The sequence below is a fragment of the Sphaeramia orbicularis genome, chromosome 3 (genome assembly GCF_902148855.1).
Source record: "Sphaeramia orbicularis chromosome 3, fSphaOr1.1, whole genome shotgun sequence".
NCBI lineage: Eukaryota > Metazoa > Chordata > Actinopteri > Kurtiformes > Apogonidae > Sphaeramia > Sphaeramia orbicularis.
In genome coordinates, this window is record NC_043959.1 from 17153453 (window position 1) to 17177362 (window position 23910).

General features: G+C 35.3%; 1 protein-coding gene and 1 long non-coding RNA gene across 5 annotated transcripts in view; one reads left to right on the forward strand and one right to left on the reverse strand.

Moving 5' to 3' along the window:
- Nucleotides 1–23910, reverse strand: part of fhod1 (formin homology 2 domain containing 1) — a 121472-nt gene that overhangs the window by 74519 nt on the left and 23043 nt on the right. For all 4 annotated transcript variants that reach the window (XM_030162110.1, XM_030162101.1, XM_030162093.1 and 1 more), the window contains exon 3: nt 21057–21121. In XM_030162110.1, the coding sequence (XP_030017970.1) occupies nt 21057–21121 (65 nt within the window). The remainder of the gene's footprint in view (nt 1–21056; nt 21122–23910) is intronic.
- On the forward strand, nt 8029–19758 carry LOC115438629 (uncharacterized). Its single transcript, XR_003938118.1, has 3 exons — nt 8029–8039; nt 18224–18227; nt 19638–19758. It is a non-coding gene; the product is annotated as an uncharacterized LOC115438629 (long non-coding RNA).

Consider the following 23910-nt stretch of genomic DNA (forward strand, 5'->3'; position numbering starts at 1 on the left):
CTATTAATTCATAACTAACATCATAACAGTATTTTTGTGCAATCCCAACAAAGGAACTAACATTATTTAATAAATGAGTGTTAAATAATAATAAAAAATAAAATATGAACAAAAAAGAAAAACCAAAAAACTAAAATGAACCTCCACAATATTTGCATTTGAGTAAATACCTAAAAATATTGATACAGTACTTTTTAATATGGATACAGTATTGTGAAATGAAATATCGCGATATATTGCAGAACTGATATTTTCTTACAGCCCTAGTTGTGAATGGACTCTTGTGGACTCATACTCTCACTGAATGTAACCTTTGAACCACCATGTTCGTCAAGTGTTATTGTGTACTGTTGTAAAAAACAGAAAACAAACTTAATAAACATCCATCCGGGATTAAAAAGTCTGTGTTTCTTTAAATGTTCATTTCACTGTCAATCCCACGGATCTGCAATGCTGAATGACAATAAAGATAAAATAAAAATAAAAAATGAAATTAAATAAAATGAAGTGAAATACAATAAAATAAAAACTGTTAAACTGACTTTTTTCAAAGTTTCCTGCATTAAACCTCCTTCTCCATAGGACAGTAACGAGTGCATCGAGTGAACGGAACCGAGGTGGAAGGATTCATGTTTGTCCGGCAGAGACAGGAAGTGACCCAGATAAACTCACAGTGGTATTTCCTGTTAGTGCCAAGGCGTCTAATGGAGTCGCACAAAAACAACAGCTTTATGTTGTGAAAAACATCAGAATCTGACACCGTTTCAGTCCCGTTCTCAGATGACAGTTACAGTTAGTCAGCGTTCACACTGACAAACATGACGAACCGCTGATAAAGCTGCTGCGTTACTTCACTGTGTGTCCGACCGCCTCATCTGAAACCTCCACTGATCGACATTTGTCTACGGGAAGTGAACGCATCATTAGCAGAGTTTATTTACATTCCTGAATCTATTAAAGTCAAGCCACTGCTCTAAATATTCTCATGTTTTGTTCCATAGTAATCACAAAATTAAGGATTTCAAAGCAGCCAGGAGCATTTTCCCACAGTTATGAAATGCAAATTAAACAAAATCAGACAGAACAGAGCAAAAGTTATGAGTATTTATAGGTTTAAGATGACAGTTGGAGAGTTCAGGTCCTGAAATAATCATAAACATAGTCCTAGTGTCCCTGTACGTCAGCGTCTGTTCTATGTGGATCAGAACCAGCTGAATGTGTGAGGTTGTCAGGTTCTGTTCTATGTTCCAGTCCTGTGGTCTGGATGCACATCAATCTAACTATAGAAGTGGGCGGGACTTTCACTGGAGGAGAACTCAACTCATCCAATCACAGTCCATATATGACTTCTATCAGAGATCAATAGGAACTAGACTGATATCTGGAACCATTTACATGTTCTAAACCATCAACATATGGACCAGTAGAAGGAAAGGAACAGTTAGAATATTTACAAAACTGAACAAAATAATCAACAAAATGAAGAAAAAATCCACAAAATTAACAAAAATGAACAAAATAATCAACATAATGAATAAAACAATCAACAAATTAAACAAAATAATCAACAAAATCCACAAAATAAACAAAAATAATCAACAAAATGAACAAAACAAAATAATCAACAGTCATCAACAAAATGAACAAAAATGAACAAAGTAATCAACAAAATGAATAAAATAATCAACAAAATCATCTAATAAAATGAACATAATGAACAAATAATTAACAAAATGAACAAAAATTTACAAAGTAATCAATAACATGAACAAAAATGAACAAAGCAATCAACAAATAAACAAAAGAATCAACAAAATGAACAAAAAATCTGCAGTTAACAAACATGAACAAAATAATCAACAAAATGAACAAAACAATCAACAAATTGAACAAAATAATCAACAAAAATAATCAATAAAATTAACAAAACAAAATAATCAACAAAATTAACATAATGGACAAAATAATCAACAAAATGAACAAAGTAATCAACAAAATGACTAAAATAATCAACAAATCATCACCAAATGAACATAATGAACCAAAAAATCAACAAAATGAACAAAAATTTACAAAGTAATCAATAAAATGAACAAAAACGAACAAAGCAATCAGCAAAATGAACAAAATAATCAACAAAATGAACAAAACAATCAACAAATTGACCAGAATAATCTACAAAATTAACAAAAATTAACAAAACAAAATCATCAACAAAATGAATAAAATAAGTCCATTTATGACTTCTATCAGTGATCAATAGGAACTACACTGATATCTGGAACCATTTAAAAAAAATTCAAAAGTTAAAATTTCTCCAAACTGTGAACAAACTGTATTGACTCTGTCCAAAGGAAGATAAATAAAAAAAAAAAAAAAATGAAATGAATCCAAACAGTAGTTTAGTCAGAGAAGACGTTTGAAGAAATTGCTGAAGAAGACGACACCAGACAGATAAAAAGTCTAAAACCTACAGAAGTCGTTATCACTATGGTAACTATGGTTCTGGGAGATCCTTTGGTCACCTGGATGATCATGTGACGTCAGTGACTATGTCTGTTTCAGAGGAATCTAAAGTCCACAGGGACCTATCGCACAAAACTAGGATACCGTCATCCAGGATAACTGACTAAGCTGCATTCAACGAATCCAAAACTCCTGGATAAGCTGAGCCAGGATAACCAACATATCCCGGCTTAACCCCTTATCCCAGTTTTGTGCAAAAGGCCCCTGGTCAGTTTTAGGAGCAGATGGAAGGAATAGGAACAACAAATGTGTGTCAGCGCCAGAGAAACAGCAACAAAACATGGAAGGAAACACAGTCAGAGAGGGTCAGGAGGCCAGAAACACACACACACACACACACACACACACACACACACACACACACACACACACACACACACACACACACACATACACTGAAAAAAATACACACTGAAACATGCACACACACAAACACACTGAAATACACACACACACGCACACGCTGAAAAAAATACACACTGAAACGCACACACACAGAGACACACACTGTAATACACACACACACACAGAAATACACACTGAAATATACACACTGACTCACACAGAAACACACACTGAAAAACACACACACACACTGAAACACACACACTGAAATACACACACGCACACAGAAACACACACTGAAATACACACACACACTGAAACACACACATTGAAATACACACACACACAGAAACACACACTGAAATACACACACACACAGAAACACACACTGAAATACACACACACATACAGAAACACACACTGAAATATGCCCTGAAATACATACATACATACACACACACACACTGAAATACACACTGTAATACACACGACACAGAAATACACACTGAAATATACACACTGACACACACAGAAACACACACACACAAAAAAACCACACACAGAAATACGTGCACACACAGAAACACACACTGAAATTTACACACACACACAGAAATATAAACAGAAATACACACTGAAATATACACACACACACACACACACACAGAAACACACATTGAAAGATGTACACACAGAGAAATACACACTGAAAGACGCATACACACACACACACACACACACAGAAATACATACACATTCACACACACCCTCACACACACACACACACACACACCCACACACACCCTCACACACACACACACACACACACACACACACACCCACACACACCCACACACACACACCCACACACACACACACTCACTCACTCACACACCCCTTTTGTCATACTTCCCTGAGGCTTTTACTTGGTACTGAATCACTGCTTCAGGTTTGGACAGAACCGTGTCTTTGTCATCGTCTTCGCACATTTTTGAACCAAACACCAGGTTTTTGGAAACTTCTACAAAGTTCATTTCCAGTGAACACTACTGCACTTCCACAGCTTCTGCAACTTCAACAAGTTCAACTCACATTTTTCAGTTTTTTTATTGTAATCGTCCGTCTGTCTGTCCATTCAACAGCGTAATGGCGTTAATCTGTTGAATACACTGACACATCTGCTCCACATTTATACTGTGGATGCATCCTGTCGTGGAGTAGAACACTGAACACAGGTGACCTTTGACCTACTGTTTCCAGGTCCAGTGTCCTTGTGCAGTGATAATATATTTAGAGTCCTTTCAAATATAAATATGTATGAACACAGATTATTCTCTTTTTTTAATGTGCAAAAAATAACATTGAATTATGAAAATATTTACATTAACAAACTATCCTTTAATAGCAAAATGTGAGTAACCTGAACAAATATAATAATAATAATAATAATAATAATAAGAATAAGAATAAGAATAAGAATACTTCACCGTTATATAGTGCTTTTTTGGACACTCAAAGATGCTCATGAACCTGAAATGTTTAAAGAAAATTAAGTGTAATTTTAACAATATTCTACCTGTTATTAATGTTTTCGGCCTTTGTAGATCTGGTCTGTAATATACATGTATAAATGATAAGTTGAGGAAGAATTTTGTTAAAATTGCACTTACTTTTCTTAAGAAATGTACATTTTTTCAAATTATTCACATCTTTTTGTTTGGATAGTTTGTAATTGTAAATATTTTCAAAATGTAACATAACACTAAAACACACTAAAATAAAGAGTGGTCATTATTTATAGACTTTTATGATATTTTATTTTATTGGTCCGACCCATCTGAGATCAAATTGAGCTGAATGTGGAACCTGAACTAAAATGATTTTGACACCTGTTATAGACGATAAAAACATCTGAGACAGTACTTCAAACTCCCACAGACCCTGAAGTGTCCGCTAATGTTCTATTGTTGTTTCAATAATGTAAAAGGAAACTGTCCGACACAGTTCGTCTGATCTGAAGACCATGTAGACGAGGCTCCACGCTGGTTCAGAACTACAGAAACACTCCCACAGTTCAGAGAAAAACAGGATAAACAGTCAGCGCCGCGTCAGAACGCTGACTCAGCAGGTTGACAGGTCAAAGATCAACGTCGAAGGAGCTCGTTAAAGAGGTCAGACGAGTCCACGAAGAACTGAGACATGACAAACAAACATGTTCATGAACAGTAGGTTTGATTTTTCAGTCTGTGAATGTTTTCTATAGTCGCTTTTCCATTGGACATATGCGTAAAACTTTACTGATATTACTAAATATTAAAAAAACAGAAGTGTGTAATGTCAGTTTTTCCATTAAATCACAAATACGATGATTTGTTTATTTATTATCGTGAGATGACATGAGAAGTCATTCCATAAACATAGTGACGAATGTAAATATGATGTTGATTTACAGATATATTCATTATTATTATATATTACCTGCAGTGGCCCAGAGGTGCAACAGCCCCAAAAATGATCCACTATAAGAAAAAAAAAAGAGAACAGCCCAAAAAATGATCCACTATAAGAAAAAAAAAAGAGAACAGCCCAAAAAATGATCCACTATAAGAAAAAAAGAACAGCCAAAAAATTATCTACTATAAGAAAAAAAAAAAAACAACAGCCCAAAAATATGATCCATTATAAGAAAAAAAAAAAGAGAACAGCCCAAAAAATTATCCACTATAAGAAAAAAAAAAAACGAGAACGGCCCAAAAATGTAACCACTATGAGAAAAAAAGAGAACAGTCCAAAAAATTATCCACTATAAAAAAAAAAAAAAGAGCACGGCCCAAAAAATTATCCACTATCAGAAAAAAAGAATGGCCGAATCAAATTATCCACTTTAAGAAAAAAAAAAATAAGAACAGCCGAAAAAAAATTATCCACTATAAGAAAAAAAAGAGAACAGCCCAAAAAATTATCCACTATAAGAAAAAAATAAGAACAGCCCCAAAAAATTATCCACTATAAGAAAAAAAAGAGAACAGCCCAAAAAATTATCCACTATAAGAAAAAAAATAAGAACAGCCCCAAAAAATTATCCCCTGTAAGAAAAAAAGAGAACAGCCCAAAAAATTATCCACTGTAAAAAAAAAGAGAATAGCCCAAAAAATTATCCACTATAAGAAAAAAAAGACAACAGCCCAAAAAATTGTACATTATAAGAAAAAAAAAATCATCTACCTTTTCAACTGCGGGGGCGCTGTTTACCTGAAAGGTCTCTTGCTTTAAAATTAAGACCACCACAAAAAATAAAAGCATAGGCTGAAAATTTTCCTGGTGTGTCCACAAACATCACTGATGTTAGTAACTAATACATTAGTTAAATTCTAAACAGACTTTATGGACACTGTATATTCCAATTTATCCCATGCCACCCTGCAACTATTCCACTGTTGTAAATGTTTTTTGTTTTTTTTATTTAACCTTTATTTAACCAGGAAACATCCAATTGAGATTAAGAATTACAATTTATTTACAATTACAATTTATTCATTCACAATTCATTTACAATTCAGTCTTGGCCAAAATAGGCAGCAGAATAGCCAATACAGTTTTTATTACTATTATTATTTTTAATTTTAGATTGTTTTTTTTTTGCACTATCTTTATGCATGCACACTTTTTCTTGCACTTTATTCTGTTGCTGCCTTGACTGTTGAATTTCCCTATTGTGGGATCAATAAAATCTAACCTAACCTAATCTAACCTAATCTAATCTAATCTAATCTAATCTAATCTAATCTAATCTAATCTAACCTAACTTTATCTAATCTAATCTAACCTAATCTAATCTAACCTAATCTAACCTAACTTTATCTAATCTAATCTAACCTAACCTAATCTAACCTAACTTTATCTAATCTAATCTAATCTAACCTAACCTAATCTAACCTAACATAATCAATCTAATCTAACCTCATCTAATCTAACCTAATCTAACCTAACCTAATGTGACCTAATCTAACCTAATCTAACCTAACATAATCTAATCTAATCTAATCTAATCTAACCTAACATAATCAATCTAATCTAACCTAATCCAACCTAATCTAACCTAACCTAATGTGACCTAATCTAACCTAATCTAACCTAACATAATCTAATCTAATATAATCTAATCTAACCTAATCTAACCTAATGTAACCTAACCTAATGTGACCTAATCTAACCTAACATAATCTAATCTAATCTAACCTAATCTAACCTAACATAATCAATCTAATCTAACCTCATCTAATCTAACCTAATCTAACCTAAACTAACCTAACATAATCAATCTAATCTAACCTAACCTCATCTAATCTAACCTAATCCAACCTAATCTAACCTAACCTAATGTGACCTAATCTAACCTAACCTAATCTAACCTAACATAATCTAATCTAATCTAACCTAATCTAATCTAACCTAATCTAACCTAACCTAATGTGACCTAATCTAATCTAACCTAATCTAACCTAACAAAATCCAATCTAATCTAACCTAACATAATCTAACCTAACCTAACCTAATCCAACCTAATCTATCCTAACCTAATCTAACCTAACCTAATTTAATCTAATTGAACTGAAGGGATGAGGTTGAATTTAAAAACATGTTGTTAATGACTTTATGTCATTGACTTTATGCCTGTAACACAATCCAACCAAACAAACACAGGCTAAGTGTTTCCATGGTTACTCGGTGTAACTTGGTAGTTACATGTGGTCATTTTATTCAGACTGGGCTATTATTGTCACATTAGTGGAACATGAGAGTCCATGCACACACAACTAATGTACAAAGTATTTCATCATATTCCAAAGGTAACAATGAACCCACTGTTTCAGTCCTGACGTGGCTTTTCCTGTACATTAAAGTTCCCCTGAACGCACCATTCGGACCTGCCTCTGTGTCAGTGAGATGAGGTCATGACTCAGGAGTTCAAACCCGCTCTGTGCTCGAACCTGTCTGAGGTCTGTTCACACACTTTCACTTCTGCTACGACTTCATCTTCTGCATCACAGGTGGTTTTATTCTGTGCAGATGTGAAAGAGAAAACTGAACCGTACAGATCGTTTATACTGATACCAGGCACATATTTAAGAAGTCTTCATTCTGATCTGGATAAAAATAAACTACAGGTCTATGTCCATAACGGTCCCATTCACTAGTTGTGTGTTTTAACTCCATAAAGCAGTTACACGGTCAGAAAAAAAAGAATAAAATAAGCAACAAAATGAACAAGAACAGCTGAAATGATCAATAAAATGAACAAAAATGAAAAATAAACCAACAAAATAATAAGATGAACAAAATAGAAGAAAAAATACTACAATAAAAAGCAAAATGTAGGAAAAATCAACAAAATTAACAAAAACAAAATAAAGTAAAATAAATAAATAACCTACAAACTATGCAAAAAATTAACTTAAGTAAAAAAAGGTATTTGAATTTGGTCCCAGTAGTTTTTCTTTTGGCTCTTTTTTTTATAAATCAGTCCAGCTATTTTTTGACACCTGTTTAACTCCATAAAGCAGTTCTACAGTCAAAAAAAAGAATAAAATAAGCAACAAAATGAACAAAAACAGCCAAAGTGATCAATAAAATGAACAAAAATGAATAATAACCAACAAAATAAGAACATGAACAAAATAAGACACAAACTGAAAAACACTGAAGAAAAAAGTAATAAAATAAAATTGTAGGAAAAGAAACAAAATAAGCAACTAAATAAAAAAAAATGAATAAAATATTTACAAAATAAAAAAATAACATAAAAAATGCAAAAAGTTAACTTTAATGAAGTAAAAAAAATATATATGAATTTGGTCCCAGTAGTTTTAGTTTTGTCGCTTTTTTTCTAAATCTGTCCATCTGCTTTTTGACACCTGTTTAACTCCATAAAGCAGTTCCATGGACAAAACTCAGTAAAAACAGTAAAAAAAAATAAAGGAAAATCATCACAACACTGGAAACAATAGGAAAAACAAAACAAACAAAAAAAAAAACCCCACAAGGAAAATGGTGTAAAAAAAAATAAAGCTCAAACCGTCTATTTTTATAGTGAGTCGGTCTCACTCACTGCTCTGTGTCCCCCCCCCCCCCCCCCCATTCCACAGGGGGCGGGGGGTGAACTGAGCATGCTCAGATGTCTATGAAAAGAACAAGGTCTATTCTATCAACACGATTTTACATTTTCCTATAATTTATATGAATATTTTAAATAAATCCTACATTCCAAACGCTAACCATACACACGTCAGGGGTTAAAGGGTTAAAGTTAAAGCTGATGTGGTGCGTTCAGGAACACAACAACAGTCCGACTCAGCAGACTGATGACTGTACACAGGTCATGTCAGTCGTCGCTGCAGAATATGTCGGTCCAACTCCAGACTTGGCACAATGTCCTGTTTGTTTAGGCCTGAAGGCGGCGGAGGAGAAAGAGGAAAACTCACAATGTCTCAATCATCTGAAACAGAAAGAAGCTTTAAAGGAGGAGGAAGCATGCTGGGAAATCCCCTCTGGAGCAGGAAGGGCGGGGCCATGCCAGGCGAGGGAGGGAGGGAGGGAGGGAGGGAGGGAGGGAGGACCTGGAAGAAGGAACTCTGGGAAAAGTTGAGACTTTCCCAGGAAAGGTATTCCATGACTTGAGTGATGGTTTATCTGAACAACTGCAGGTCAACACTTCCTGCTCAGAGGAGGATCCACTGCACATTTATGGACATTTGCACTTCTTACTTGGGGAAATGATAAGAGGCTGAATAGACAGAGCTTTAGATTTGGTTTATGAACCTTAAATTAAAGCTATTCGCTTTGTTAATGTTTGGATTAAATGGTTATAACACTGGTGACAGTATTCATGCAGCTGCAGGAGCTGAAATCAGGAGGAAAAAAAACAAAAAACTGGAAAATAAACCCAGTCTTCTTCCTTCTGCAGCTCTTTCCTCTTAGTCTGAGTCAAAAGACAAACCTGTCATTGTTTAATGTTAATTATGGGAAAGTGAAGACCCTATTAACTACAGCCCGACCAATATGGGATTTTGTCATTTTTGCCAAAGCTGATATTGGTGGCTAAAAAAAAGCTGATATCCAATGTATCGGCCGATATCCGATATTGGCCGATAACCGATATATTGGCCGATATATGAAATAAGAACAGTGATCTACACAGGATATAATAATCTTATATTAGGTAATTGTTGACCGATGGATTAACAGTTGCATAAATCTTTGTTTATCTCACAAAGATAATTTACACAACGTTCAAATGCAAACTATGCAATCACAAAAATAATTAGAGCAAATCGTTTGGGCTCTACTATTAACCCATAAAGACCCAAATATACACCACTGACTAAAACCATCTACTGATCCGTTCATCTGTAGGACCCCCCCCCCCTGTCCAGTTGGTGTCGGTGTGCATACTAATCAGTTATGGTCAAGTCTATTCTCATTGTTTAGCCAACTTTAGCCAATATTAGACGCTACTTTGCTAACGTAAAACACAACACAGTCGAGTCTCCTTAGTTCTTTTGAAAAGCCCAGTAAATATGTTAGCACTGATAAACACAGTGAAAAAAGAGGGACTGATGCAGTGGAGGATGAAGGACAAGTAAGTAATACACCAGTTCTTACGGCATTTGGTGTGATATACATACACATTTTCTACCTTTCGTGTGCTCTTCTACACCATTTGATGTCATGTCAATTTACGCCCAGATGTCTGGTTCACTTAACCCCAACCCTCAGAGCATGGTATTTGACACGGCGTCAACATACAAGCTTGTGTACAGACAGCATGCTAATTAACCCTTTCCTGCATGAATTATGAGACCCTTAATCAAGATTTTTTTCCTGAATGTTTTTATTCCTCTTTAGGTATGAAAAAAACATGCCTGAAGAAAATGTTCTTATGAACCTATTTTTCATGGAGCTGCAAAAATGTCCACTCAGCTGGACACCATGGATTTAATTTTTGGAGCAAAGAAACATATATTTACTCATATATTGTGTGAAAACTATGAAATAAAAACATTTTTAATGCTTATTGTAGGTAATTCATTTATCAGACAGGGGTAGTTGTTTGTTTACCTGCTTTACTAGTTTGTCTGATAAATGAATTACCTACAATAATTACAGCGTGGGGAAGCAAAATTTACAATATTTTGAGGCAGGGATTGAAAGACATTGTATGACCAATTAGTTTATTGAAAGTCATGAGAATTTATTTGCCACAAGAAAATGTACATAATAGAAAATGTTTTTATTCTATGTGTCCTCCTTCTTTCTCAATAACTGCCTTCACACGCTTCCTGAAACTTGCGCAAGTGTTCCTCAAATATTCGGGTGACAACTTCTCCCATTCTTCTTTAATAGTATCTTCCAGACTTTCTCCTAATAGTTTTGCTCATAGTCATTCTCTTCTTTCCATTATAAACAGTCTTTATGGACACTCCAACTATTTTTGAAATCTCCTTTGGTGTGACGAGTGCATTCAGCAAATCACACACTCTTTGACGTTTGCTTTCCTGATTACTCATATGGGCAAAAGTTTCTGAGAAGGTATGGATAATAGTGTTAGGTATGATTATGACATCAATATATGTTTGGTTTCAAAACAACTGATGTAGTGCCTGCTGAGAAAAACAACTAAATGTTCATTGTAAATTTTGCTTCCCCACCCTGTATATGTGGAAGACAGTATGAACCTTTACCAGACATTTATTTTTAACGCTGCTAATCTGATGTTTTCTTACGTTTTAACACTCTAATACCAGTCATTACTCACTTCATGGAGATAATATGCAAAAAAACACAACTTTTTACAAAAACTGTGAATTACGGACTAATTACAATAACAACCACTTGATTTACACTCAAACATGTTACTGCAGATCAGGTTTATCTAGAACAGTAAAGTTACAGTAATAGTATGAGTGTCAGTGTATGGGATGATGCATGAGCGTCCACTGTGTCGGCTGACATGGAACTAAAACAATAAAATCCATGAATATACAAGAGAACAGCTGTAGAATAACTGTCCACTGTAGTGACCACTGTGCATGAAAGGGTTAAAAGTGGTGTGTATATTAATGTGAGTCATGACAACACGCTGGTTTATCAGCTATCAGCAACTACAGCTGCTGCATCGGTGAGATGTTTTTGAACATTAGATACCACTAAATATGTCTCATTACACTGGTCAACATCAAATTTATTGTTTAAGTTTTTTTGAGCTGATTTAGGATAATTTTGGTGTGCTGAATCCAAAAATCACATTAATTTTGCTCAATCAGGTCAACGTTCTGAGCTATGCTACATATTGGCTTTTTAACATTTTTGCTTACATTTATGGGCATTTTCACAACATATGATACTAAATTCTTCCATATTTCTTGCAATAAACGAGTTCTGAAGATTTTACTTTTGCCAATTTATGATGAATGTTTTTTTTAATATTACAGGTGAATGAAATGGCTTCGACTAGAAGATCTTGCAAAAATAAGCCTGACGTATTCTGCTACATCTGCGGTGAATACACCATTGTACCTAACAGGTATCCTGTTAGAAAATGATTTTTTTTCCTCTTAAAACCTATTTTGGGTGAGAACTATATAAAAAAATCAACTGATAAAGTCACAAAAATGTAATGAATTTTGTGAGAAGATCAAATTTTTCAAAATCAAATTAGCAAAAAAAACCAGACCTGATTGAGAAAAACAGATGTCATTTTTGGATTTAGCGGTGCAAAATGGTCCTAATTCAGTTGAAAAAACCTAGACAACTTGCAAAAAACATTTTTTTGGAACCCAGTGTTATCATTACGAAAAATTTTTATTTGAAATGACGGATAATAATGTGTTATGATGGATTTTTTTTTTTTAACTCTATTGAAATTAGAACAATGACAATATAAAAAAAGTCTTATATAGTCTCCAATATATGTCAGAACAAGAACATTACACCCGCACTCACATGTACACATACACGGAAAAAAGAAAAAAAAAAAAAAAAATGGGAGGAGGTCTGTTTACTTAACATTAAAGTAATCTATTAAGGGCCGCCAAATTGAATAAATGACGGAATTTTTATGACCCTGTCCATCAAAATGATGGACAATAAAAATGTTTAGTGCGACCTCTGCGTATGAGTATGTCCCCTATCCAGCCTGTGGCCTGGTCAGCATGTGCACAGCTGTAAATATATTTATAGTTTTTTTGGATCTGTCTTTATTTTGGATTTTGCTCTTTTTTGTGTGCTTTGCTGCTGGAAATCTGGAATTTCCCCTTATGTGACTAATAAAGGAATATTTTATCTTAATCTAATCTAATCTAACCTAACAACAGCTCATAACATGTCCTATGAAAACCAACTGGACTGAAGTGAAGCAGAAATGCTGATTTAAATTCATGCTAAAAACTCAAATACATGAACATGTGAAGGTTCTGTGGTCGTCCTGCAGACTTTTCCAACATGACTGTGTTCAGCTGTTATGAACAGAAACACCACAGCAGCACAGCACCATCTTTTAAGGCCAAAAACGCCAAAAATAAAAAACCCCAAACCAAACTGGAGGTTTGTTCTGCTGGGATCAAAAACAGCAACAAGGAAACGGTTCAGATTGTTCTGAAGCAACAGAAGTGAAAGAACAGAAAAACAGCAGAAAAACAGAAAGAAAGAAAGAACAGAAAAACAGCAGAAAAACAGCAGTGAAGCGTCTAAGGGGGAGGAAAGCACCTTAAAGAACCAACACAAACAACAGGGCACAGATAAGAGATAAGACTGAACACAAGCCGACGCCAAATATCTGCTCAGAGTCAACGAACACGACCAACAACAGCTCCTTCAAAATAAAGGTGAACTGGAAACAAGCACTTTCACAATAAGAGCTCAAATAAGGAACCAATCCGGGTCAGCACTGTACAACATGACTATAGTTCAGTGGTTCCAACCTTTTTTTACTCCTGACTCCACTTTAACATCACAAATTTCTGTCGACCCCAGACATTCAAAACTGAGACTTTTTTTTTTGTTGCTAAAATTAATTTGCTTTTGATCCTGTAATAGTTTTCTATACTACACTGTAAAAAAAAAATCTGCAATTTAACAGAATTTTCACTGTTTATTTTACAGATTTTTCCTGTATTTTTAAGATACAGGAAAATATCAATGAAATTACAAAAACAGACTGTGATTTCACATGTCAAATGTAAAATAACACAAAACAACTAACTGTGAATAACCATAAAATTTCAGTTTTTTAAAAGAAATTTTGTCTTTTTTCACAGAAAAATACAGTTAAAATACATTTGCAAATGTATCATAATTTCATAAATGTTTCTTTTCTATTTCTGAGATTAAAATGTTAATTTAAAGTTTAATACTGTCAAAAAAAATAAAATAAAACGAGATAAAATTACTGACAATTCTATTTGAGATTAAAATGTTAATTTAAAGTTTAATACTGTCAAAAAAAATAAAAAATAAAACGAGATAAAATTACTGACAGTTAACTGTTAAAGAAGTATTTGTTCTGTAGGTTTAACAAGACTTGTTTGTTAATTGACAAATATCTTGTGTAATTACAGGAGGTTTCACAACAAAAATGTTGAATAAATGTATTTTTGTGAATGTATAACATGTATAAGCACTGATAAACTGTCCAAATACAGTTTTTAATCAGTGGATTGTACAACTTAGTCTCATTGAAAATTATTTATATAAATATATTTATAGGTAATTTGATTGTTTCAATACATGAAAATATTCTTTATTAAACATTAAAAAGTCCAAAAAATATACAAAATCTCATGTAAAGTTAGGGCAAAAAACTGTATTTTAATTATGGAAAATTACCGTATTTTTATGAGATGGTTATTTTCCGTTATTTAACAGTATTTTTTCAGCACCCCTGCTGCCGGAATAATACCGTTTTTTTCCTGTTTTTTTTTTTTTTTTTTTTACAGTGTATGTTTCAAATACAGGTTAATTTTAGATGACATTTAGTCTATATAATGTATATTATTGTGGACGGAGGCAGTAAAGCCAGGTGTAGATTACTGCACAAAGGGAGAATTGGATTTTCCTTGGTCAGGATATGTACAGTCAGTCCAGCTTGGATTTACAAGGCTGACAATTAATACTGAACAAACAAGAACTCAAACTATGAATTATGAAAGAGCTGCAGCATCTGAAACTGACCACAAAGACCATTTGACAGATAAACAGAACCACAGTGCTGCAGTTTCAGACTCAGTTTGTCTGCTATGGACTGGGATTGGCTCTGTCAACTCAACACAGATCAACATAAATCTTTCTTTTTCTTTTTATCAATTACTATAAATTCCAGGCGACTCCATGTGGGGTCCTGACCCCAAGGTTTAAAACACTGCTGTAGAGCTTGGCAACAGACATCACTGTGCAGTGCATTCTGGGACGTAAACAATGAGACGTCGCCATATTGAACGGCCAGCGAACCTAAAGCCGTTCAGTCTACGGTTGAAGCAAGTCAGTAAAATAGAAAAAAAAGGACTTTATAAAGACAAATTCCAAACAAACACGAGAAAACAGTATATGGAAAAGATCGCCATAATTGATTTTAAAAATTCTGAAAAAAATTTGAACTTTGACCTACTTTGACCCAAAATGTAATTTCACATCTATTCTGGGTCACTGCTAATCTATAAACCAAATTTGGTATGAATTCAACCAATAGTTTTACTGCTAAAGTGTAAACAAACAAACAAACAAACAAACAAACCCAAAACAATAGCCCTCGCCTCCTCTTTGGGTGGGGTAATTGAACAAATATACATAATAAGTACAAATCATAAGAAGAAGAAGAAGATGAAGATGAAGAAGAACAACAACAATAACAACTATCATCATCCTAATAATTAAATCCTAATAAATACAAAACAAATAATGATGTGGGAAATGAAAGCAGTTCCTGAGTAGGAGCCTTCAGTCTTAAACACAGAGGACACAGCCGATAAATAATAACACTTTTCCGTTCATACGTCTCCTCAACACCTTCCTAAAAAGGCGACACATGTGAGAACAGTTTCGTCCCGTCCATAATAAAGGCGCTGCAGTCGTGTTTATTCACAGCCTGAATGAAACCAAGTGACCACATTAAAACCAGAGAACAGAAGAGCGCATTTATGCAGAAAAATGACGCCAGAAAACTGTTAGAGCCTCAGGAGATGATTTAACCAAATGACGACAAACACCATCCCATGACTGAGGACGCCACAAAATCTGTTTACTAATGAGTTCCTGTTAACGAGCTACGTGTTAATGTTCTACGCCTGAAAAGTGAATGACGAGGATCAGTCAGAACGATGAGTGAGACCGATTCAGACATGAATGAAAAACTAAATAAAATCAGAGATGGACTGTCTTCAACTGTCTGACCCATTTTCCATAGAAATCAGAGTTCTGCAATAAAACAAAAAAAGCCTCAGGGCAGAGTTTTCATGATTCTGGAACGACTCTGCATGTGTTGAAAGGTTTGACTGGAAGAGGAGTTACTACATACACCTGAAGAAGGAAAAATACATGTACAAGCAACAGAAGAATGTAATAATTACACAGAATAAATCATCTGAGTAATGAATGTGTTCAAATGTGCAACAATAGTCCACTGATATTCACAATTACACCTTATCCAAGCTAAGGTCAGAATATAGTTTTATATTATGGGATAAATATCCTATTGATTATTAATACTGATGTTTTTATCTCAAATCCTCATGAACAGGACATCTGACAGCTCGAGACATGATGTGTCCACATATTTATGTCCATATAGTTTAGAAACATCAATATTTCACTGTAGTTTAATGGTAGATTTTTCTTCCTCAGTCAGATGTGATGACAGTAGATGGAAATTATTATTTACAGTCAGAGCAGGAAAAATATTAGAGACATTTAGAGGAAGAACATTTAAAATCAGTCAGGGAGAACAAAATGTGGGTGGTTTTGGGGTAATTATTATGTGTTTTTTGGGTATTTTATGGTGGTTGTGGGGTGATATTTGGGTGGTTTTTGGATGACTGAATGATTATTGGGTGATATTTGGGGTGATATATATGTGATTTTTGGGTAGTTTTTGGGTGGTATTTGGGTGATTATTGAGTGATATTTGGGTGGTTTTTGGGGTGATATATATGTGATTTTTGGGTAGTTTTTGGGTGATATTTGGGTGGTTTTTGGGTCATTTTTGGGTGGTTTTTGGGGTGATTATTGGGTGATTATTGAGTGATATTTGGGTGGTTTTTGGGTAATTTTTGGGTAGTATTTAGGTAGTTTTTGGGTGATTATTGGGTGATATTTGGGTGGTTTTTGGGTCACTATTAACTGGTTTTTGGGCAATTTTTGGGTGGTTTTTGGGTGATATATAGGTGGTTTTGGGGTAATTTTTGGCTGTTTTTTGGGTTATCATGAAAGAGCAAGAAAAATTTTTTTTCCAAAAAAATTTAGAGGTACAACATTTAAATCATAGTCATGGTTTAAAAAAATAAATAAATAAATAAATCAATGTTGATATAAATTCAGTCAAATATTCTGACATTAGTCATTATTGTTTTGGATCCCGGACCCCTGTTAGAACAGAAACACCTGGATTCAACGGGTCCACAGACTTTAGTCCATAGCGGATGACTTCATGATGCTATGAGGCTATTGATGACAATATTCTCAGCTTGACAGGTTTGAATCAACTGAACTAAATAAGACATTTGGGATACCAACATCATTCCAGTTTTGATATTAGGATTCTTTGGACATAGGTATGAAACATATGCATCTCATTTGCAGGTTTTACTGCAGGTTGCAACACACAGCCCTTATTTACCGTCAGCTCACACACTGTAAAAAATATAAAGGTGTATTATCAGGTTTTTGGACATGAACAAATATAAAGCTGACTTTTTCTAGAATTTGTTGAAAGAATGAAGGAATGAATGAGGGAGGAACACCTGCAAACACGGGGAAAACTGGACAAGAAACTAATTTTAACTTATGATCTATATGCTGCATACACAGGAATATCAGAGGAAGATCAGCATTAGCCATGTTTAACCGTTTGTTGTTGTTCAGACATTTGGCAGAATGGTTGCAGCAACAGCAGAAGCAGTGGAAAGTCTGTTTAAATCTCAGATGGTTATGAACATTAATCTGAATATGTGCATATCTGAGCTCAGTTCTGGTCCGACTCCTCACCTTCTGTTTTCAAACCCTTTGTTTGGCGTCTTCCTACTGATGTAATGCAGTCAGAGTGTGTTTATACAGAGGGCATCAGGTCAAATGGAGCCCAGCCAAGTTTAGTCAAACACCAGAACCCTTCATTTTATGGGGATAATGTAATGTTTGGAACATTTTTAAGACATCAGCTTAAAATAATGAAACAAGAATGAAATCATGAAAACATTCAGACTCAGAGGCAGTATTTTACAGAACGCTGCACGTAGAAGAATTAATATCACCAACACAAGTTTAGCAAGTTTATGTCAGTGTTTATAGTAAGAACTTAGTGTCTGCAATAAAAGGTACAGTTTAAGTCTGCATTAATTACCTTACCTAATTATATCCTATACAGCCTGTATGTGGGGGATTCTATTTTTGTAGCAACATTTCATGTCCATGTTTCACTTTCCCTGATTTTTTCTAAAACGTGCCAAATATTTACAACAAAGTAATTTAATTGTGTGTTTAAGTGTTCGCCATCACTTAAACCAGTGTTTTTCAACCTTGGGGTCGGGACCCCACATGGGGTCGCATGGAATTCAAATGGGGTCCCCTGAAAGTTCTAGTAATTGATAAAAGTAAAAAGTTACTAATAAAAAATATATGGTGAGTTGAAAGAGACAATCACATACATAAAAGACATGACAAACACTGAAGTTGAAACTGAAGCACTGTGGTTCTGTTTATCTGTCAAATGTTCATTGTGGTCAGTTTCAGATGCTGCAGCTCTTTCATAATTCATAGTTTGAGTTCTTGTTTGTTCAGTATTAATTGTCAGCCTTGTAAATCCAAGCTGGACTGACTGTACATATCCTGACCAAGGAAAATCCAATTCTCCCTTTGTGCAGTAATCTACACCTGGCTTTTCTGCCTCCGTCCAGAATATACATTATATAGACTAAATGTCCTCTAAAATTAATGTTTATTTGAAGCATCGGATTGAAAACTACTACATGATCAAAAACAAATTAATTTCAGCAAAAAAAAAAAAAAAGTCTGTGTTTTGAATGTCTGGGGTCGCCAGAAATTTGTGATGTTAAAATGGGGTCACGAGCCAAAAAAGGTTGGAACCACTGACTTAAACATAAATGAAATGCATTTCAAATATTATTCTGTATTTTACACACCTTTTGGTGACACACACATGCTCAGTTTCCTTGCGTCCCACAGTGCCATGGAACCAACTTCCTCCGGAAGTAGAAGTCATAAAATTATAAAACTTTTTTTAAAAAATAATTTTATAGACTAGACTAAACTTTATTACCTCCGACAAGTGTAACGGCAGAGGTTATGTTTTCATTGTGTTTTGTCTGTCTGTCTGTCTGTTAGCAAGATAACTCAAAAAGTTATTGATAGATTTGGATGAAATTTTCAGGAAATGTTGATACTGGCACAAGGAACAAATGATAAAATTTTGGTGGTGATGGGGGTGGGGGTGGGGGGACTGATCTGCCTTGGCAGAGGTCTGTGCTCTCCAAGTGCTTTTCTAGTTTTATAATGTAATTGAATCTGGTGAAACTATATTTCTTATTTACTATTTTCTTCATATTGTACATGTCCCAGTAGTAATTTTCCACCCTGTTATAATGTGTTTAACTGCCTTAAAAAAAACAATACAATTCAATAAAAACCATTTACAAGAAGTGACATCATTTGTTTTTGGTGGGAATTCAACTATGGAAACTGAAGTAAGCTTCAACTGCCACTGTCACCTTACTTTTTTTGATTTTAAACATGTTACAACTGTGTGTCTCACCCTTAAAGTTCCACCCTGTTATGAGAAATTATGGGAAATGTTAATTCAGTGGTAGATGCATCTAAAACATGCAGGATAGTGGCTCTGCAGGACCAGGGTTGGCCGCCCCTGTTCTAATGTACACTTACTTTTATTGGTTTTATTCATTTTTTTATGTGTTTTATTTGTTTTTATGTCTGTGTACAGCACTTCTTTGATTGATGGGTTTAATGACCATTTGCTTTTATTTTTGTATGCCTCTGTAGCTGTGTGGGTTTTGTTTTTGCCTTTGTATTTTAGTTCTGATTTTATTAAAGCACATTTTGAAATCTTTCAGCAAAAGGTGAAATATGTATAAACTCTATTATTATTATTATCATTATTATTATTATGTACTGTACTGCCATGATCATATTGTTGTGTATAATTCAATTACTACATTATGTATTAGTTGTGGTTGAATGCTGAAACTAGGAAAAATGTATTGCTTGATTCATATATTAAGTTAGTGATAAAGGTGTAAAAGCACTTGAAGGGTTGGATTAAATAAGTTTATTCTTCTTCCTACTCCTTTTCGACCATGCACATTCAGACTTGCACGTACTTGAAGATAGATTCTGTTCATTTAAATGTTATTTTGTTTTATTTTGCTTTGCTTTGTTTTATTTTGTTTCTTTGCATGTTTGAAATGAATAAATAAATCACCATTATCATCATTATTATTATTATTATTATTTATAAAGTTGATTTGACTACACATCAGCTGCGAGGCTAAAAACAGGTGTAAAAAACACCAGGTTCTTCCATGTGTCAGTGGGTTTATTTGCAGGAGCCTCTACAGTCTATAATGATTTATTTGGAAAGTGAAGGTCGATCTGAGTCACTAATGTCATGTGTGTTAGTGCAAAGTTTTATGAGCGTTTGAATCCTCCCCTAAATAACTGAGAGTCTGAGGAGGAGACTCCGGTTCAGAGGAAATCTCCTGGACTCAGACTCAGAGAAAGACGTCACTGAGGGAAAGTAGAGCTGGATGAAGGAGGAAACGTGTCTACTGACAGTGACTTTCCCCTGAGTCATCACTCTGATGAGAGGATGAGGAGGAGGAAGGTCTGGAAAAACAAAAAAAAAGAAAGGAAAAGAGGGGGAAAGAGGAAAAAAAGAGGGGGGTAATTACCGAGGATGGAGTGAACCCGGACGGAGAGCTGAGTCCTCAGGATCAGGATGGGCTTCTTTCCTTTTCTGTGGAAAAATCAGACAGACAGAGACAGTGAGGGCTCATGGGAAAACCAGAGAGAGAGAAGTGGGTCCTACTGTGTGGGACCAGAGCAGACCTCAGAGGGACATTTTAACCTTTAAATATACAGTGAATGTGAGCAGGAAAACCAGTAAAACCAGTTTAACCCTTATATGCACCAGTGTCTGGACCCTCCACTCTAAGGCTCCGTTCAGACTGAAGGTAAATGTGGTCCAATCGGATTTTTTCACCCATATGTAGGGATGGGAATCGAGAACCAGTTCCTAGTAGCTCGATTCCTTGGAATCGTTTGCCTGCTTACCGATTCTGTTTATCAATTCCACCTTTGTTGCACATGCATGATGACATCACACGCACGCTGCATTGTTTTGGTCAGAGCATAGCCAACATGGTGTTGAGGCAGAAACGGTCTAAACAGATGACACCAGGTCCACTGGAACACTGTCAAAGCTTCCATTTGTTCCAATCTGCTCCAACATTTGTCCTCAGCATGTGATTCATTTACAGGAATGTCTTGTATTTGATACGCTACTTAACGATGCTTGTGAATCTAGTGGCAGAGCGAGCACCGGTTCTGGTGCAAGCAACAAACGTCCTGCCCCCTTAAATAAAAGATTCTGAAGGTAGGGAAAAAGGAAATGAGGTGCACAACAACGGGAGACATAGAGGAATTAGTAAAGTGTCTTCAGTTTCAGTTTCACTGTCCACGCCCCCCCGAACCAGGCCCAGTGTCATCTGTTACTATTATTTGTTCATACTGTATATGGTATATGTTCTGTGCAGATGGAAATATAAAAGACAGTTAATGCAAACAAACCTGTTTGTACTCTTTTATTTCCTCACCCAAAGAGAATCGATAAGAGAATCAGATGAATAAATAAAATCAAAAATGGAATCAGAATCGTTAAATTCTTATCGATTCCCATCGCTAACCATATGTGACCTGTATCTGATCTGTTACAGACAGTTTGAACAGCACTAATCTGACCCAGACCACTTTCATATGTGGTCCTAAATCTGACCCAGACCACTTTCATATGTGGTCCTAAATCTGATACAGATCTGATATTTTCCAATGCGACTTCAGTCTGAACAGCCAGAACATATTTATCCGACCTTCACGTCATTGAAATGCGACAAACGTCACAGTTGTTCGTCCCAGGAGGAGGAAATGAGGAAAAACGTATTTCCTTCTGTAAACTCAGTTTGTGTCTGCGTGGTCACGTATTCCGTCAGGACCTCTTTAGTTCATGTGGGTCACTTCAGGGTCACATTCAGTTCAGACTCAAAACTGACAGAAGTCGCATTTAATGTAGAACATGAGCCAACACAGGAAAAAAATCAGATTTCACCCAAAAACCCCAATTGTGCATTATTGCTAGGTTCACACTGCAGGCCTTAATGCTCAATTCTGATTTTTTTTATGTGCTTGTTCATATTCTATATTAAATGCCACTTCTATCAGTTTTGAGTCTGAACTGAATGCGACCCTGAAGTGACCCACATGCACAAAAGAGGTCCTGATGGAATTAGGAATGAGGAAATATGTCATATCACATGACATATCTGGAAGGCTGCGCCATTTTGAATTTACAAGCCATTAGTTGCTATTGGCAACAGCATAGTACCGACGTGCAGGAAAGAGTTGTATGAATCAAGATTTAAGATGGGGAAAAATTGGATAAGGCGATGGTGAAAGCAAGGGATCCGTATAGAGAACCTGTACGCGACTGCTAAGCAAAGGTATTTGGAGAAGATTACAGATATGAAGGATATAGACCCTACGAACTACCGGTGTTCACTGGAGTACGTCCGACTGGTCCCTGCCCCTCTGGACGTACATGCCATTAGATAACTATCTCGTTTTGGGCATTAGTTACTACACAGTAGAATAATTCAAAACATAAGTGAAAAATTACCTTGAAAACAAAAGCTATGATGGAAGATTTAAAGTAGAAACTATTATACAATCAATAACCTGCATCATCTGTGGTTAAGTGAGTTCACCAGCATGTTATATTATTTTACTGTTTTTCTGTTTTCTCTTCCTGATATTTCTTCCCTTTTCACAGTTAAAGGTTTTTTCTTGGTCCAGCTGAGGTTTTAAAGTCGTCTACTGCACCTCCAGGTAAGTTTGTGATTTCAGCCTGTTGAAATAAAACGGTTCTAGTTTGTTCTGAACGTGATGTTAAAGTGACAGACGGCAGGTAGAGTCAGCTTTACAGTGAGCTGATCCCAGAGCAGCTCAGTTTCCATATAAACCTACATGAAGCAGAATGTGGCGTTTCGGGGATTAGAGTATGGAAAGAACGACTGCATGGAGGTATGGAAAGAATGAGAGAAGAAGAGGAGAAGTGGAGCAGAGATGGGGTTCGGGAGACTGTGGCTAAAAAAGGAGCAATTTGGAGAGGTTTTTTCTTCAGCGGCGTCATCGTCATCACACACACACACACACACACACACACACACAGTTTCCAGGTCCAGTTTCGGATGACGTGGATTCTGTTTTTATACCAGACCCTCTTTACGGCTGCCAGAGTCTCAGCTGGCATGGCCCTGACATAACACAGCAAATAAAAAGTCTTTTTCCCATCGTCGTGGTTGTGTTAGAGGAATGTGTTGGGCTGTTGTGGTGACTGCGCTGTGAGGCATGAACCAACTTTATGTAAAAATAGCAAAAAACAAAACAAAACTGTGAACTACTGAACAGAAGGAATAACAAGTTGACATGAGTATCGATGTGCTCTGGATGGAATTTACTATTTTGGCGTAG